This window comes from Patiria miniata, unplaced genomic scaffold, assembly GCF_015706575.1.
Source record: "Patiria miniata isolate m_02_andy unplaced genomic scaffold, ASM1570657v1 HiC_scaffold_13, whole genome shotgun sequence".
Lineage (NCBI taxonomy): Eukaryota > Metazoa > Echinodermata > Asteroidea > Valvatida > Asterinidae > Patiria > Patiria miniata.
The window spans coordinates 15652695-15669926 of record NW_024037051.1 but is presented as its reverse complement, the minus strand read 5'-3'; the positions used below and the strand labels follow the sequence as shown (position 1 = coordinate 15669926).

The 17232-nt window shown below is 38.4% G+C and overlaps 1 protein-coding gene across 3 annotated transcripts in view; it reads right to left on the bottom strand.

Moving 5' to 3' along the window:
• Positions 1 to 4834: 4834 nt before the first annotated feature.
• Positions 4835 to 17232, bottom strand: part of LOC119721397 (transmembrane protein 181-like) — a 30689-nt gene continuing 18291 nt past the window's right edge. For 2 of the 3 annotated variants that reach the window (XM_038191461.1, XM_038191464.1), the window contains exons 10-17: positions 14783 to 14821; positions 12983 to 13132; positions 12614 to 12716; positions 11829 to 11880; positions 10464 to 10546; positions 10133 to 10222; positions 9368 to 9434; positions 4835 to 9255 (exon numbers count right to left, since the gene is read on the bottom strand). In XM_038191461.1, coding sequence (XP_038047389.1) covers positions 9180 to 9255; positions 9368 to 9434; positions 10133 to 10222; positions 10464 to 10546; positions 11829 to 11880; positions 12614 to 12716; positions 12983 to 13132; positions 14783 to 14821 — 660 coding nt within the window. In that variant the 3' untranslated portion in view covers positions 4835 to 9179. The remainder of the gene's footprint in view (positions 9256 to 9367; positions 9435 to 10132; positions 10223 to 10463; positions 10547 to 11828; positions 11881 to 12613; positions 12717 to 12982; positions 13133 to 14782; positions 14822 to 17232) is intronic. The other variant, XM_038191463.1, reaches the window with a different exon arrangement.

Sequence of the window (17232 nt, the reverse complement as noted above, 5' to 3'; positions counted from 1 at the left end):
CAGTTGTCCACCAGGCGATCTTCTCGGTTCTCAAACTCGTGATCGTGGTGGACGATGGTTATCGCTGGTTAAAAGAAAAAAAAAACATTAGAAATGAGAAGGTTGAAGTCATGAGTACCGTGTTTTTCATGGTTATTTCCCCTCCCCCTCAATATTAATGCCAGGACCATTTTTGACTATAAAATATCGGTCAAATTTTGGAAGCAGTGCTTCAGGCACTGACACCATTTATCTAAATTATGTTTATATAAATTATGTGGTTAAATATAAAAGCCAACAAATTCACAAATGTCTTCATCTATAGTGCCATAACTTTGTCACTCTTTGCAAATCCAGATTCTGGTGGATTTATAACGTCGACTATAATATGATTCTCCGTATTCTTGAGCACGTATTTTCCCGAATGAAAAAAATGCTAAATTACTCAAAAAACTATATATGCGCAAAAGTTTAACTTATGGTCTTTGCTCAAGCTTATTTGGAAAGTGTCTAAAATTAATACTTAATGTTAGACCAACTTAACAATTATAAAAATGCCTACTTACGTTCGCTTCCCGACATGTCGCAGTACACAGACATCACACCATTTCCTGGGTCGATGTCATAGTCACCACTGTGTGAAGACCCTCTAGCCTTAACATCAGCACAGGAGCAAGGATCATCTGGAAATAAATAAAAATTTATTCATAAGAAAATGCTAATGGTCTGCAAGCAGGGGCGGAGCTTTCAGGAAACGAGGAGGGGGGTTCATTTGAACTTTGGTGAGGCGTGCCGAGGGTCTTGCTGCGGGCCCCGGGACAATTCGGTTTTAGTGTGTGGTTTGTTTGGTTCTGTTTTCTTTAGTTAAGTTGGTTTTTCCGCCGGCACGGTTTAGTTTGGTTTGTTTAACGTTTGGTTTGGGTTTAGTTTGATTTGGTTCGGTTCGCTTCAGTTTGATTTGGTTAGGTTCGGTTCGGTGTGGTCTGATCTAGTCTGGTCTTGTTGGTTTTGGTTTAGTTCCGTTAATAAATAAAACACCAATAGATCCGGATGCAGTTCGAGGGAACTTCTTACCGCAAGTGGCACGGTGTAATAAACACACGACCAGTAGCGCGACAAGCCATGTCGCCTTCATTTTTGGCCCAACGGAGATTGTCTGCTCCGTGTCGTTTGGGGGAAACCAGTCAGGGGGAAGATACTGCCGCCTGCCCCGTTGCTCTGAAGGCGTCACTGGGGTGCTCGTCCAAGTAAAGTAAAACGGGTGATTCAGAAAGAACCTAAACAAAGAGACGTCATTATTCTAGGCATACAACAACAACATGCATGAGATTATGAGGTGTACTTCTCATCATACCAGGCTCACGGTAGATACAACACGGATAATTGGTAATCACCACAGTTTCCACAGTGTTAGGTTATAGTCAAACTTTTCATTAAGTCTCGACATTAGCTTATTGAAGGGGTAACGGGCATTCCCCGATAGTGAACTGACGTATCATTTTGATGTATATAGCAATAATGCACAGTGCTCAATACACGGCGTTTGAGCAACTGTCGTTGGTAATGAACGATGCCCTAACCAGAGTACAATCAACAATGAAAATCACTTTCTGTTTATTATACCAACAAAAGCCATTTTAACAGAAGTGTACACTTTATCTCCCTTAGAGTGAGTAAAAAAACGAGCTGATTCAACAGAAAATGACAATATAATAACGAGTTAAGAGCGCGAAACTTTCAAATTTTGTGTCTTTCCACTACAAAAACTTTCTCCTACGGGTACGGAGCACATAATGCAGGAGAAAGGACACCTGGGCTATGTAACTTGTTAAAAAGTTCTTTAACAAAATTACCATTAGTGCGAGGTTCAAAGAAAGCACGTACCTGTCGTGGTTCTTTCTGTTCGGGCAGGATGGCAAGTGATGCTAACTCCTGTTCACGTTATCTCACAAGATAATCCCACCACAGTCTGCTGAAATTCCTAACCCGCCAATTATGATAAAACAAATCAATGTAATCCTGTGCGCGGGTGGGAAGGACGTCAGCGCATTGTTTTAAAATCGCGGGGCGCGAAAACATTGACGCCACTCGGATCCGTATAACAGACTCCACCAATCAGCAGACTCGGTAGCGCCTTTTTCTATCGATGATGGCCAAAGCCGATTTAACCCGACTACAGACAATGATTTGAATCGATTATTCAATTCAATTGCTCAAAATCTGGTGGAAAAATGTCACATTCAAATACATGTACCATGGCCATTACAAAAATCATTAGGTATAGAGTACGCAAGTGGTTCGGGAGAGAATTTTTAAAAAAAACTCGTACGAAAAAAACAGCAAGAATGAGGAAATGAAGTACTTTGTTGAAAACTTCTTACAATTATTGAAACGTAGGTATACAAATCAAATATTTCTCTAAACGTCTTTCATTTCTGGTACCTGTTGTGTCAGTTCTACCGAAACAGCGTTGGTTTTTCAAGCATTACGAAAAGTTATGTGTATGTTCGAAAGACCTGATTTATATGAAAAGGGTATCAATCTAGCTATGTTTCAATTTATGACAGTTTTATGTAAAACTCAAAAGGTACCAACAATTTGTCGATATAATTATAACCAGATGTGTTATTATCGATCGTTGATTGTTATAAATCAAGAGACAATCAAATTAAACTTGAACCATATGCACAAACGGATACTTTGCAAGGACGAAAACAACGTTCCCACACAAAGGCTTTTATTTGAGGTATTTATTGATTGGCGATGTCGGTCCATTATTGATAATTTTACAGGGGAAATTATTGGAAATCTTGAAACTAGCCTCAGTTCGATTAGTCCAGGATCCAGAGGTAAACTATAACAACCGGGCAGACAGCCAGACACCACTGAATAAGGACATTCTGCACGGTCCTGATTTATCAGTTTCACATGTTCTGAAATTTCATTGGTTGCCATGCACCATGGTGAATGTACATTCCTAAGTATGATTGGCCGGAGTCAAGCGTGTGCTCATAAATATTCAACTAAATTTGACCACTCGGTTGAGGTCATCAGTACCGAAAGCTACCTCGAGGCAACCACGTCCCCAATGCGTCAGTATGCTACCATTCGCTACTATTTTCGAAGCGGTTGAAAGTAGACCTGGGAACGAGGCTTGCCTTCACGCAGGGTGGCAAAAATCTACCTCAATTTTAGACTGAGCTGGTGTCCCGGGCAACATGTTGGGTATTAGTGCCCGGCGCTTATGTAAAATGTGTCCCAGCTGTGACAGAATAATGGCGCCAATGCAACTGCGTCAATCTGCATATAAAGATTAACATAATGCAAACTTAGAGCTTTTGGCTGGGTGTGATTCGTCAGACACACCCACAGGTTTATCCAATCAGATTGCTATACTTTCGACTGACGAATGTAATAAGCGTGGGGGCTTCATTGGATGTAATTGTGCTGCGGGTGGCGAGTTAGTGTTTTAACTCTTTGAATGTTATACGCTATTATAGCTGGTACACCCCTATATACTACCGCTTTCAATATACTGATAAACATGGAAAACATCTTAAAACATTGCTGTCTTTATTCGCCGGCGCAAAGTGCCATCAACGATCCATGAGGTGAACTTAATAAGAATCAAAGACATCAGTGTTCCCTTTATTGCAAGGTATAGACAAAGAAAAGGACCGATGCGCAAAGAGAGACTAGCCTTTGTCTTGTTCGGGGAGCGATACATTCTAGAAAGCAGGCCTCGCTGAATTGTAGAATCCCGACTAAGTGATAAGTCTGGTAGGCCTACCCAGTCAAAAAAGTTCTGATTTCTTTATCAATCTAAGGTCAACAGGTTGGTGCTAATATCACATGAACAAAAGAGCAGAATTTCTCCAGTTTCCGAAAATTGCCAAATAAACCCGAACTCGTTTTCGTTGGCACTGGGATATGTTCTTGATAAGTCAGATGTTTCCTGGTGTAAAGGGATTTCAAATAAAAATGCCCGTCATGTGTTATCAATTTAGATACATGTACATGAAATCAAAGCTCGGTTTGGGAAATTCGATGTCAATCGCGTTCTCGGAAAAGGGCAAGGTTTTGCTGAGTTTTGTCATATAGTTTTTGAATGTGACGGATACCAAACCTGTGGTCTATTAAGAGATGTCAGAGAATCGTCAAGTTCGGGAACCCGACTATAGTACAAGTGATAAGTTGTATCATATTTTAACAGAAGTCGGTGGGGAACCAAACTTGTGAATCTGAAAGGCCAGAAGTGTGCATAATCGCATCGTGGTCTTTTGTTTCCTTTTTTGTTGACAGTTGTTGGACAAGCATCTGTTGCAGATTTAAAAAGAAAAGAATCTACTTAATCCTTTGTCGATGAATTATGATTGCTCCCTTTTGTTTCAAATTCACTGTCAAATTCTGCCTTTGTTCCCTTTTATCGACCCAGCTATTCATGTGTTCTATTTATACCAATGCAGCCACAAGTTTTCCATCGAAAACAGATCGATGCGATCAATCCAATCACATCGCTTTCAAGGACCACGCGTCATGCACGCGCACGCAGCCTGGGCGCTTTTGGGCCTTTCCTATTGGTCAATCTCTAGCCTGACATTTTGGATGGGAATTATGTCTGTTCATTTGACGCGTGGCACTTTTATGGTGGCCTGTGCCGTAAATTAGTTGAAGTTAATAATCATTAACTGTTTTCCACGCCCTTAAAGACAATTGCAATTTCATATAGGTCTGGATTTCCATTATAATTTATATGAGTTTGCTTGACAATTTCTGATGAGAATAATAGTGCAATTACACGTTCCAATTGCCTTAACAGGCTGCTTGCGATAAAAACAGACAAAGAAGACATCGCACGGTTTAAACTCAATACTATTTTTTTTATTAAACTAATTCAGTACAAACTATAAACCAATAACGTAACCCTCCAAGTTAGCATTACCTATTACCCTATGAACCGAACCAAAAATGAACAGAAACCTTTTCTTTTTCAAACGCTCACCAACAGTATCTACACAAGTAAAACTTAAATTACTTTTTGATTTAAATAATTTCCAAAATTATACAAATAATTAGTACATTTGAATACCATCACTCTTATATACACGTGAATATTTCATAGTCGTAGGTACGTCATATTTACAAGTCATTATCAGAATGGTGAAAAAAAATCAAATCATGTGTCAATAGTCAAAAAGTATTATCTTTATAATGTAACCGATCAATGAACCCCCGAAAAAACGCTATCATGATGGATTACAATAAAACTCATTTCAATTACACATTGATTAAAGTCAATTTTAAAGAGAGGGTGCGATAGAATTACCGAAACAAATTTACCTCTTCCCTTTGATGTAGTAATTTCAGTTCGATAAGACATATTCTCCTTTTCAAATTGAAACAAAATGTGACCAAAAAATAAGTAAAACAATCAACACGTAAAATGTACTCACATGTTTATCATTTTGATTGGAAATCACTCATATAAACAATTACTTATTTAAACAATGTCTGAAAATTACCGTATTTTGCATACAGAAAAGAAAACTTAAATATTAGTGTTGTATTTATTTACTACGGGTAAATATAATCTTTATTAAAGGCTCTGCTTCAATAACGTGAATTGAAAAAAAAAATACCTAAACATGTCAAAATTAGTTTTTCTTTCAGTGAATTATTGTATAAAGCAGGGTGTACCGGTACTCAATACTTTGAATCCAAACAATACATTTTTTAATGAAATTTACTCTTCCCCGTGTTAAATAAAAATAATAGTCCATAACCAGTGTACCAATAAGCATTACAATTCCACACATATACATTACCGTACACCTTGTTAACACGGAATGTTACAATTTCACCGGAAGTTGCTTATAATTTCTGAGGCACGAACAAGGGGAAAATTCACCATTGCCACAAAGTATGAAAATAGACCTTTATCATGCTGCCACCATTTTAGTCATGTTCCCTGCATCCAATAACTGAATGATGTTTTCTTGGCAAAAAAGGAATCAGACTATATTTCCTTCCAGCCTCGCTTTGGTAACATTGATTTGAATGGGAACAAAATCAAGATGGCCGCTACATGGTAATGGTCTATTGGCTGAACACAGACAGGTTCTGCTTAGCGAATACAGTTCGAATCAAAAATATGGTTTTTGAGTGGTTTCTGTTCTCCACCGATTTCTCTAAAGCATAAATTGTGCTGGGAAACGTACTTTCATATGTCAGGCCAAAACTGATCTCAGCAGAAGCGTCCAGCTAATCAACTTGCTGAGTGAAGTTTCTAGCAGAGATACTGCAAGTTTACGTATTGGCTATGCACACCTTTTCTTCACGAAACAACCTTCTGCGCTTAACACATTTATGAAACCTGATTTGGGTCGCTAAGTATGATCACAACTATGTCGTCTTACAAATGCAAAATTAAACTCGATACGGTGTTTTCTTTTGCACAGTCATTTACTATACTTCATATACATTATTGCATCAGTGGATGGTGTTATTGCTACGAACCTATGAATCAACAAAAGAATATGAGATTATTGAAATAAAACTACGCTAAAATAAAAAACAAATCCACAACTCTCCACATTTGATGGGTAATGTGTTGGCATTTGCTTCCAAAAAAGAAGTAACAGAGGTAATGTGTGTGAATCAATTAAAATTTGAAATCAAAACAATATCTGACTTTTTATCAGGCTATGAAAGATTTAACAGCTCACTTTCACTGTGTCATTTTTGTGTGTTATGCGCTCAATTTGAAAATGGTCATATGTTAAATATGGGGCTAACTTTGTGAAACTTATTGGCTATGCAGATTAAATGCTAACAAGAAAGTTAAGTTCTGGATTATTTACTGTTACTGAATTATTTACTTTCTGATATATTTACTTTTGAATACGGTGCTCTTCAAGTAGATAATATTGTGACACATATACAGTTGACTCTCGTTAGTGTAAACACTGTTAGTACAAATTCTGGTTATAGCAAACACAAAGCCTTGGTCCGGACTGTGCATTTATGTGCACAATGAATGGGACTGATGATCCTCTTAATGCAAAATTCTGATATAACAAACAATTTGGCTAGGTCCGAACGTGTTTGTATTAACAAGTGTCGACTGTAGTACAGTTAAAGCTTACTGTGAAATGGTGCTTGACACGGATATTTGTGAATCTGCACAATTCATGACTGAGGAATAGCCCAAGTGACACATGTTTTGTACAAAAACAAAATTAAGCCACCATTGGACTTACCTACGGAATCCATCGAAATAGTGTAAAACCTTGATGGATTCAGGATACTAAGGATTAAAACTGCAAAATATTCCGGAAAAGGCGTGCCCCTTAAGTTGATTTAACAGAGTTTTAAAAAACAAAGGTATAATTTCAAGCCAATTGCTAAACTAGATCTTTGTTTTTAAACTTCTTCAACTGCATAAGCAAAAGCGAACGCGAATTGGTGACGTCATGGCATGTATTCGCACTGCGATTTCATAAAAATTGAACATATTCCAACTCGGGCGAATTTCGCAGCGAATGTTTCATGACGTCCAATTCGCTTTGCATTCGCAATCGCAGGAAGTATGAACCAGGCTTAACACATACTAGGATTCTTAACAATTCCCTTGCCTGTAATGGGTTTTAAAAACAAACTTTTGTCAAAACAGGACTACCGCGAGCAACGTTTCATAAGGACCTTCTAAGCCAATGAATTGTAAAATTAACAGAGTAATTTATGTAAATGCAATTTGCTCATTGTGCACGTAATCCGGTAAAAATCAATAGATACAAACAACAGAGGGCTCCCACATACAACAAATAAATATTTCACTTACAACAGACTGAATTAAGTCAGCCACAAGAGGGCTCACTTCACTTCAAATTACAGAAAGTATGAATGTTCACTTCCACAACATTGTGCAGAACTAATTTTAGAAAGAAAGACAATTAACTTTTTGGTGTCACCTCTAACTGAATGAGTCCAGTTTCCGTTGAATTGGATACTTGATATAGACAGCATGCAAATAAATTACTTCAATGATATTTTGCGCTCTTGAAAAAAACTGCCTCAGAAAAAAAAAGCTCCTTTTCCAAATTTACCATACCCTGTTTCCTACAAACTACAATCGCAGAAAAAAAATGCTGTCTTTCATTAACCCTAACCGAACTTAACCCATCAAAGCCCAACAGCAGGTGTTGTTGAAATCTGTTAGAATGGGTACAGTACCCCTAAACTGATGGTCTTTTACAATGGGTTTGGTATACCTCCAGAAACTGAGGCCAACAGTGTGTGTGTACGAGTTCCCATGTGGGTGTTGGAATTTGCCAGGATGGGTATGGTTCCTAGTAAATTATGCTAGGGAGTTAGGGTTAAATTATCTTTCAATGGAATCAATTAAACCCTGGATGCTGATTGGCTGATCCATAGCAACAAGGGTTAGGAAGAAAAACCTATTATTGCACATTATTCAATCACGTCTGTATTTGTCATTGCAACAACCAAGCAGGAATAATTTACATAGACATTATGAACACAAACCACTCACCCGTTAAAATAGTCACAAACAAACCCATATTAGCACGATGACTTATGTTGTCAACTAAAAGAAAACAACTGGCATGCAAATATTACAGTAAATGTACATTGTACATAACCTTGTGATTATGAGGGTGCACCACTACCGTATTTATCACTTAAGTTTAAATAACCGTCAAAACCAAAAATAAACGATGCATCAACAAAAGAGGAAGAATGTTGCAACCTGACGCTGCTTTTTTCCTTCCTATATCATCTCAATGAAGGTCAGTAATTGCAAAAAATGATGATAAGATATGAATCCGGAACTGAGAAACATTTCCAGTTTTGTTAGGAAATACTCTCCATAGACTCTGTACACAACGGTTGAATTAGCGTCAGGTTGGAACATTCTTTCCACAAAAGAAGCCGGTGTACGCAAGCTTTCCCTGGAGAGGGCGCTTACTGTTTATATACTTATTTTTGTATTTTCAAAAGATTGTTTTTTGTAACGTCCTTCTGGCATAACGCTTATTACACAGTGCCGCGTACCAGCTTTTTAGTTCTGTTCTGTGAAATGGTTAGACACTGGTTCACAGGCAACACCAGTGTACTTAGCTAGAGTATCTCACCCTTGGAAGCCCTCAAAGGTCAAAGGTCATGGGTAGTTTCCACGGCGACTACTCGTCTTCGCTCTCCTGATACGAGGTGCCATTTTGGAGAGGCCTTGTTACCGCATTGTCATCACTGTCAGAACTGAAGAGATGAAAATTTTACACATTAATTATCAGATTTTTCATAAAAGAGGCAGGGACTACGGTATGAATACAGATGGTTTTGGAGATTACAAATAAAAACAAGAACTCACCCATAAATGAGCTCATCTTCTGACTCATTTAGCATCGAAAACGTTGGGTTATCTTTGAAGTACGAATCTGTCGAAAAGCAAAATAATGTTAAACAATTAACGAAGATCCCATTCCCAAATTCTGGCTAATAAAAAGTAGGCTGTTGGTATTTTATTGGGGGGGAAGGTAGTCTATGGAATAGCCACTTGCAAGTCAATGACATTCGCGCAGATTGGGCAATTAATTATGCAAACCAAGACTGCATCTTGACCTTGAGATACTGACCATTCAGCAGGCGCCTTTTATCGGGTCTTCCATAACCTGTTGTTATTATACAAAAAAACGGCAACCAAATTGACCAATCAACAGCTTAGTTGATTAAAAATGGCGTCACAGTTTCTAAAGTCGACTCCGATTGGCTGATGCGCGGGGTCGCATAAAATGTGCATGTTGGGATTTCCGACGTTCGTTCGTGTGGCTCTGCACACGTAAATGTCTAATCTTCAGACTAGGGGGAAGGATGGAGAAATATAAAAAGTAGTGTCATTTTGTTCAAAGTTGGGTGTTGATTCAAAGTGCTTTGGGATTGATGGGTTCACAAAGGCGTGTTTTGTTGGTAGGTCTCAATTGGTTAAGATGTGAAACTTACTAAAGACGTTTGATTGCCGAGGTTCCTTGGCTGGAGCTCTCGGTTTGGATGGAGCTGGGTCAGCTTACGGTGGGTTAAAAGGCTATGACTCCAAGTAAAAATCTGTTCTGGAGTTTCTTGGTCCGAACTGGCTTACCTTTGTGTGCATTCTTGGAAGGTGAATAAACAAAGGCCATGGCGTACAGGTAACAGTTGAGAAGACTGTAGAAGGCCAAAAATTCAGCTGGTGCTGAGTGGTCAAGGTAAATGTACTGATAAAGTTACTCATTCTGGTAATACTTTTTTTTTATTGTTTGACATATTCAAACATACGAGAGGTCTGAAGAAGTTTCATGTTGATCTTTCCTGTGGTTGTAATCCATCCAAATACTGCACACGATTGGCCACAAGTATCCTGAGGCAAAGTCTTTAGTTTCTTTTTGGATTCAATATAAAATTGTGTGTGATTTTGGACATGCAAAGGATATAATTCTTGTAGTATGTGGACAGCTCAGAGATGAAGTTGTTTTGCAGAATCCCGATGCCAAACCTCATGATCACGACCGCAACACTGATGAGGAACAAAGAGAAATCATTGCTCGGTGACATTTTGATTAGTTGCTGACTGTAAGCATTACTTGGCACACAACACACAACCTTTTTAAACACTGTCTATAGGATCTGAGCAGGAGAGTAGATGGCGCTGTATGGCCAACCGGTGAGGCCATGAAAGTTAACATTGTGTGTGCCCACTGACTTGCACATACAGGGTGAGTAAAAAAAAGCAGAACTTAAACCCCCAAACCATATTTCATATTATAAAAAATATGAAGTACCAAAAAATAAATAATAAATGTGATTGACTGATTCTACAGTAAGGATCATCCTTGTTCCATGACGCGGCATTTGTGGGCAAATGCATGCTGGTGTACGCGTTGAGCATTGGGCTTAGCACGTATTGTTCCCAAGAGCCAGTAGCTACAGAGTTATGTTCAAACATTTCGTGAAGGGGTGGTTTGGAAGAGAGAAATACATTTTCCACCAATTTTGTATTGAAATAGAAGTTCATTTTAACTGTAAATCAAATGACACGGAATATGTCGTTTATATAAAACAAATATTCAGTGGCTTTAAATTGTGAAATGGGAGGAATACTTTCACTCGGTAAAATCTAGACTTTCAGAAAAATCGAGATTTTACCTGGCGATAATATTCCTCCCATTCCACTCTGAGCCACTCAATATTTGTATACTTATGCATTAAAGCCAGAGTCCATCATTTGCAGCTATCTAGAAAAGTAACCGGCGTAATTATTGTTGAAAAACATACTGGTTGAAAGATAGTAAGGAGACTAAACTCCCTGAGAAATTATCCTTTCTGGCAAGCTCTCATTTTGAAGAAATCAACGAAAGAAGGCATTTCCAAATTTAAATAAGTTGTTCGTTTTGTTATTCAGCGCAGCGCGCACAAGCATTGGAACGGCGCACAGGTGCGCGCGGTGGCTATAATTCGTTGGATCAGTGCGCAACATCGCGTAAAGCTGCAATTCAAAACAATTCGAAACATGTTTTAGCAACTTTTGTTTTTTTACATTGAGATCCTAGAATGCTGTTTTTCTCGGAATATGAAGCTGAAGCTGAGCTGAAACTTCATCAAGTAAGTTATTCAGTATCCTTCATTAGATTTTGAACACTTTTGTTGCTTCAAACGAACAAAATGCACTAATTACAAATGATGGACTTTAGCTTTAACTCTATGGACATTATTCTCAGGTTGTTCTGTAAAACTACTACTGCCTACACTGTACTGTGGTTTCTTTAACATGGCTTTATAAAAAAATATCTGTTTCTTACCAAACAGCCACAACGAACAGCATGAGGACTGTCATGAACCTTAGCCGCAGATCTGAAAGTAGAAAACAAGAAGTTCGAGTAATTTGAAAGTGTTCTACACTTATGGGTGACTTCAAGGCTTCGATGAAGAGGAGCTGTCAAAATGATCCCTTGGATTTGAACCACAGACATTTGAGTTGATGGTAAACTTACTCCATGAGATTCCCTAAAAAATGTTTTATTCACTGTCGGGGAGTGACTCAAACTCTGTGAAGGCTCCTGGGATGAGGAACGGTAACAGTGATCCCTTGGATTCGAACCACATACCTTTTAGTTGAGAACTATGTAAACTACCTACACGAGTGATTTCAGCTCTGTGAAGGCTCTGATGATGAGGAACGGTCACATGAATTTCTGGATTCGAACCAGGGACCTTTGAGTTGAAGGTCTGGATTCAAACCAGGGACCTTTGAGTTGAAGGTCAAGTCAACTACCTAAGGATTTTCTAAATATTACTCGCACATGTAGGGGAGTGACCTGAGCTCTGTGAAGGTTCTAGTGAAGAGAAATGATCACAGCGATCCCTTGGAATCGAACCATAGACCTTTGAGTTGAAGGTCAAGTCAAGTGCCCAATTCTTAATGGGTTTCTAAATCTCACTCACTCAGGTACAGTAAATGAGTGACGTGAGGGCTGTGAACGTTTTTCTGGATATAAGGAACAAACTAGTGGATTCGAACCAGGGACCTTCAAGTTGAAGGTCAAGCAAACTACCAAATTCTTCATGGGTTTTAAATATTACTCACTCATGTAAGGGAGCGATTTGAGCTCTGTGAAGGCTCGGATGATGAGGAACACTAAGTAGAGTAGGTACAGACTGCCGACCACTAAGAAGAAAATGACAAGGCCCTGTATAGGAAAACACCAAGGAAGAACATGACCAATTATAGGAAACCATTAGATATTTCTGGGTGCAGAGCGGCGATTGAAGTAAAGTGTCCTGCCCAAGAACATTTTCCAGTCAGGGCATGAACCCACATATATTGCATATGAGTTGGTCACTGTGACTGCCGTTACATTTTATTACATTTAGTAAAGTTACGGATAAGATACATGTGCAAATAGTCAAACACGCACTGCCCAGGAGAATAGGAAATACTCCAGCAGGGACTCACCAAGAAGTTTCCGCCGTCCACTTTGTAGTTGAAGGTAGGGTCAAAGAGGGATCGGTACTGAGACCAGCAAGCCAGGACCACAGCTGCCACCCAGATGATTCCGACAAGGACCAGCTTGGGTAGGTAGAAATACATCCACTTCCTGTCGCTCTGAATAAGGGGGAAAATATAAGACGGGGTCCAAGTCAAAAGGACATGAACAAAAAGTGTTTTAACCCTTACCCTCACAAAGGTTGTTCCAGTGTTGAAGTCGAGTCAATCACAATTCCATCACAAGTCCTCACAATTCCATCACAAGTCCTCCAGTCTTAAGTATACAATTTAAAACAGAGGGGTACCCTCCTCCCTCCAGTGTTGGTATAGCCTATACACACCTCTACACTACTGGTACCTACATGTGCAAGTCCCCCTTAGATGTTTCCAAATATTTCCCCTAAGATTCCGGGAACACAATAACCAAAAGAGGGGGGTTCCTTACGTTACATATCTCGCTTCAAATGTTATGTCACAAGCTTTTCAACCAGTTTGAGTCGGAGGACCTGATCGCACTGGCTGTTTTTGTACACAGGCACGGCTGATGGGTTAAAACTTCAAGATTGCCTCGACTTGCCTCTGGGTGACGTCTAAACACGCTAATCCCTTGTGTCTTTTGTAAACATGCACAAAGTCTGTGCAGAAGTATGTGGAGGCGGACCATGTGTTGATCTTGAATTGGCCGTTGTGCACGGCCTACTGTTGTACAATTTATGCTCCAGTGCACACCCCGGAGTATTGAAACATATGAGGTTTCAGCAAGAAATATCGTACAAATACTGTTGAAATGACTCTTGCGAATCAAAATTAAGCGTTAAGCATTATATCAGAAGTTGGCTGGAAAATTTTGCCTTTTGAGAAAACACTTGAAATAAACAAATAATCATGGCACGAATTGGTTAAATTAGTTGTGACAAAAGCATTCCCATGTTATTGTTCATCCCCTGTTACTTGTGATGGGACTTGTGAAAGTACTTGTGAATTTTCTTTTAACTGGACTTGTAATGTACTTGATTTATGAGACAACGTGCAACACTGCGTTGTTCCAAAATGTAAATTATGTCTACTTCATTTCAGTGCAGGGTCCAAAACTTGGACACTTTCAGATGGGTTCACAAGAGGGGTTTAAAAAGCTACATGTAATGTGCAAAGCAGAGGAAAGCAGAGGAAAGTGCGCAATTAATGAAAAACAAAAATGGTTTTGTATAAACTAGTGAATGTGATAGCAAAGTGTGCGTTGGACTAGCTCAATGTCTGCACTTGTTTGAAACGTTTTGCTGTTGTAACTGAACATATGTCTACAACACTCTGCACATCCACTCAATTCTGAAGATATCGTTAATATTCAAGTTGGACATTCATCCAAACTGCAGACATCAAACTGTTTTACTAAAAACTTCATATTAATTTTGTGAGATGCATTTTGCCAACTTTTTGGTTTCTGTTGGTCAAACAAGTACAGAAAGAACGATGGTACGATTAAATTTAACGGACCATTTTACAAACTTAATATGTACAAGGTCTAGGTTCATTGGTTTTTTAATGGCATGGCCTACTATGGATTGATTACATCTAAGTGCACATGAACGATGCGCTTAGCAATGCATGTCTAAAATACATGTACCAGCACATCCGTTTTACTATCAAATACTAAAAATTTTGAGACCGCACAAAATTAAAGACTAACAATAATCACTGCAAACAGATTATCAAGCGTGCATTGTGAGGCATCATGATGCATTTGTGCTGTGACCAACATACACATACCATAAATTTCCAAAAGCGAAAGGGGCTAACTGCATAATCCTTTCAAAATAAAAGTAAATTCACAAATAAACATGGGTGAATTTTTCAACCATGTGAAACATAACAAGGTTTAAAGAAAGAAACCGTTATTTTTGCTCATGCTCGCTTGCCAAACAGCACATAAATACAATGTAGCATACTAAACTAATGTACAGTCACAATTAAAAGAAGACAAGGTAACTTTGAAGGTAAATTTAGTACAGCTAGTATGCATACAAGCCACAACTGATTCAAACATACATGTACATGTATTACAGTATTTCCCTTTTTTCAACATCCTGCAAAGACCTTTTTTGGGTAAAAACTTTCTTTTCTTCACTACAATGACTTTCAATAGGCCCTTTATGCATATTTTAGTTTATTTTGTATTCCGTTCAAGTCTACAGTTACAATATATGCAAAAAAAGCGACAGACACAAAACAAACTGACAATGTGCCTATGGGCCTTATTCACGAGTCAGCCATTTTGAATTGAAAGTTAGGTAAAATCTTAATTTTTTGAACTTGCGAAGAGAAATGAAAGCAAGTTAATTCCTTATTGATTCCAGTCTGCTTCAATGAATAATTTAAAATTTGTAATTAAACATTCCCTCAGGTTTAAAGCCATATTTAATAAAAATTAAAAAAATGACAGTAAAATAAGTCTGCATTGTGCCTGCATAAATAGTCTGGCGCCATCCCATTACACAGTAAATAATTAATGAAATTCGACAAAAAGGCCAACTCGTGAATATAGCCCACAGCAAGGCAGCTTGATTGCTTACAGAAACATAAAAGACTGCACTTTGAAATAGAGAAACCAATTTGTGTTGAAAGGAACATGTAGGGCTAGTAAAACATGCTAAGATAAAGCCTGGATTTTTCAGTAAATACATGTACATCACAAACATATCAAAATAAGGAACCTTTTTAAGGGCCCACAGCCTAAACAAATCCCTAAAGAATTCAATCACCATAAGTGTCAATGGAAGGAAAATGCATCGGAGGATGTAGACTATCATGACGTTAGTGGTCTGTACATGATTAATTACAACTTCACACGCATGGCTGGACAGGACTCATTAGCTATTACTTCTATGATGTTGATAGAGCCTGCGGTTATTTTTAGACATCCGCCGGGGGGGGGGGGGGGGGGGGGGGTGAAACAATCCATTGCCAGCTGCCCATTACCGTGCAAGTCCAGACTATGGAGCTAAAAATAGATGCTGCGTCGCTGTACAGACCACTAACGTCACTCACGTTTCTCCACACTTTACATTTTATATTTTAATAAACCTAGCAGTATTTAAATTGCAGTGTACAATAGGGAAATTTGAAAATTTTTGGTCCTTTTCATTGCGAAAGTCAGTGTCATGCAATCTTGTAAACAAGTGTGACATGTGACATAGTCTACCGTCTAAAAATCCCTAAATTGGAATGATGTATATTCTTTGGAGTACTTTTTTACAAGAAAGGTATCTTTTTTCTTTATTTGTATTGATAAATATTGTAATAAATTTCGACCACTGGTTATGGCATTTTGATTTTGATGGTCTGTCGAGAGAATCTATTTAAAGCAGGTCTATATTTTTTTTTTTAAGTCATTTTGATAAAATAATGTTTACACAAAAACTAACAGTAACAGTTATAACCAATAGAAATATACTTTATCAAAGTGGTGAGAGATTTTCTACATACTGAGGATGTTTTTAAAAAATTGGAAAAGAAATCAATTCCAAATTTGAGAATAGGGACCAAAAAAACGGAAAAGAAAAAAAAAGATAATACTGAAATGTTTAACGTATATATTTGGCATGGATACCATTCATCCTTTCTCATAGTTACGATGCATAATGGATTAGATTTTGGCACTTGTCCGGTCCAACAAAACCTTGAAACCAGCGTGGCCCCATAAATGAATAATTGGAGACTGAAAAGCATGTGCCAAGCACAAGTAAACAGATGGGACCCCAGGCTAGGGTTTTAAGAGCCCTCGTGTGCCGACATAAAGGGAGGCCTGGGACATTTCTGAAATCTAAGCTCCGTCTCCAGCTTTGGATTCGGGCACCAGTGTCGTGATTTTTGCTCCCCAACTTTGGGGATTCTGGCAAAGATTTTTGTTCCCCTTTCATGCTACCACAAACAGAATCGTATTTATAAGAAGGCATGGTTTGAAATTCTTCATTTTGATTCAAACATGTATAATGCTTAAAAATAGTTCGAGATATGAAGGTGAAGCTGCAGACGTTGCCAAGGTTTGAAAAAAATTGCCTCGGACAGTGCCTGAAAAGAATTGAGCCGCCATTTTCTTTTAAAGGAAAAATTAACAAGCAAACTATGTGTCATGCAAAAACCTGTTGGGAACCAGTTATAAGCAGTATACATGACATGACATATTGGCTGGTACCCAATTTCTGCTTAGCAAATGCTCT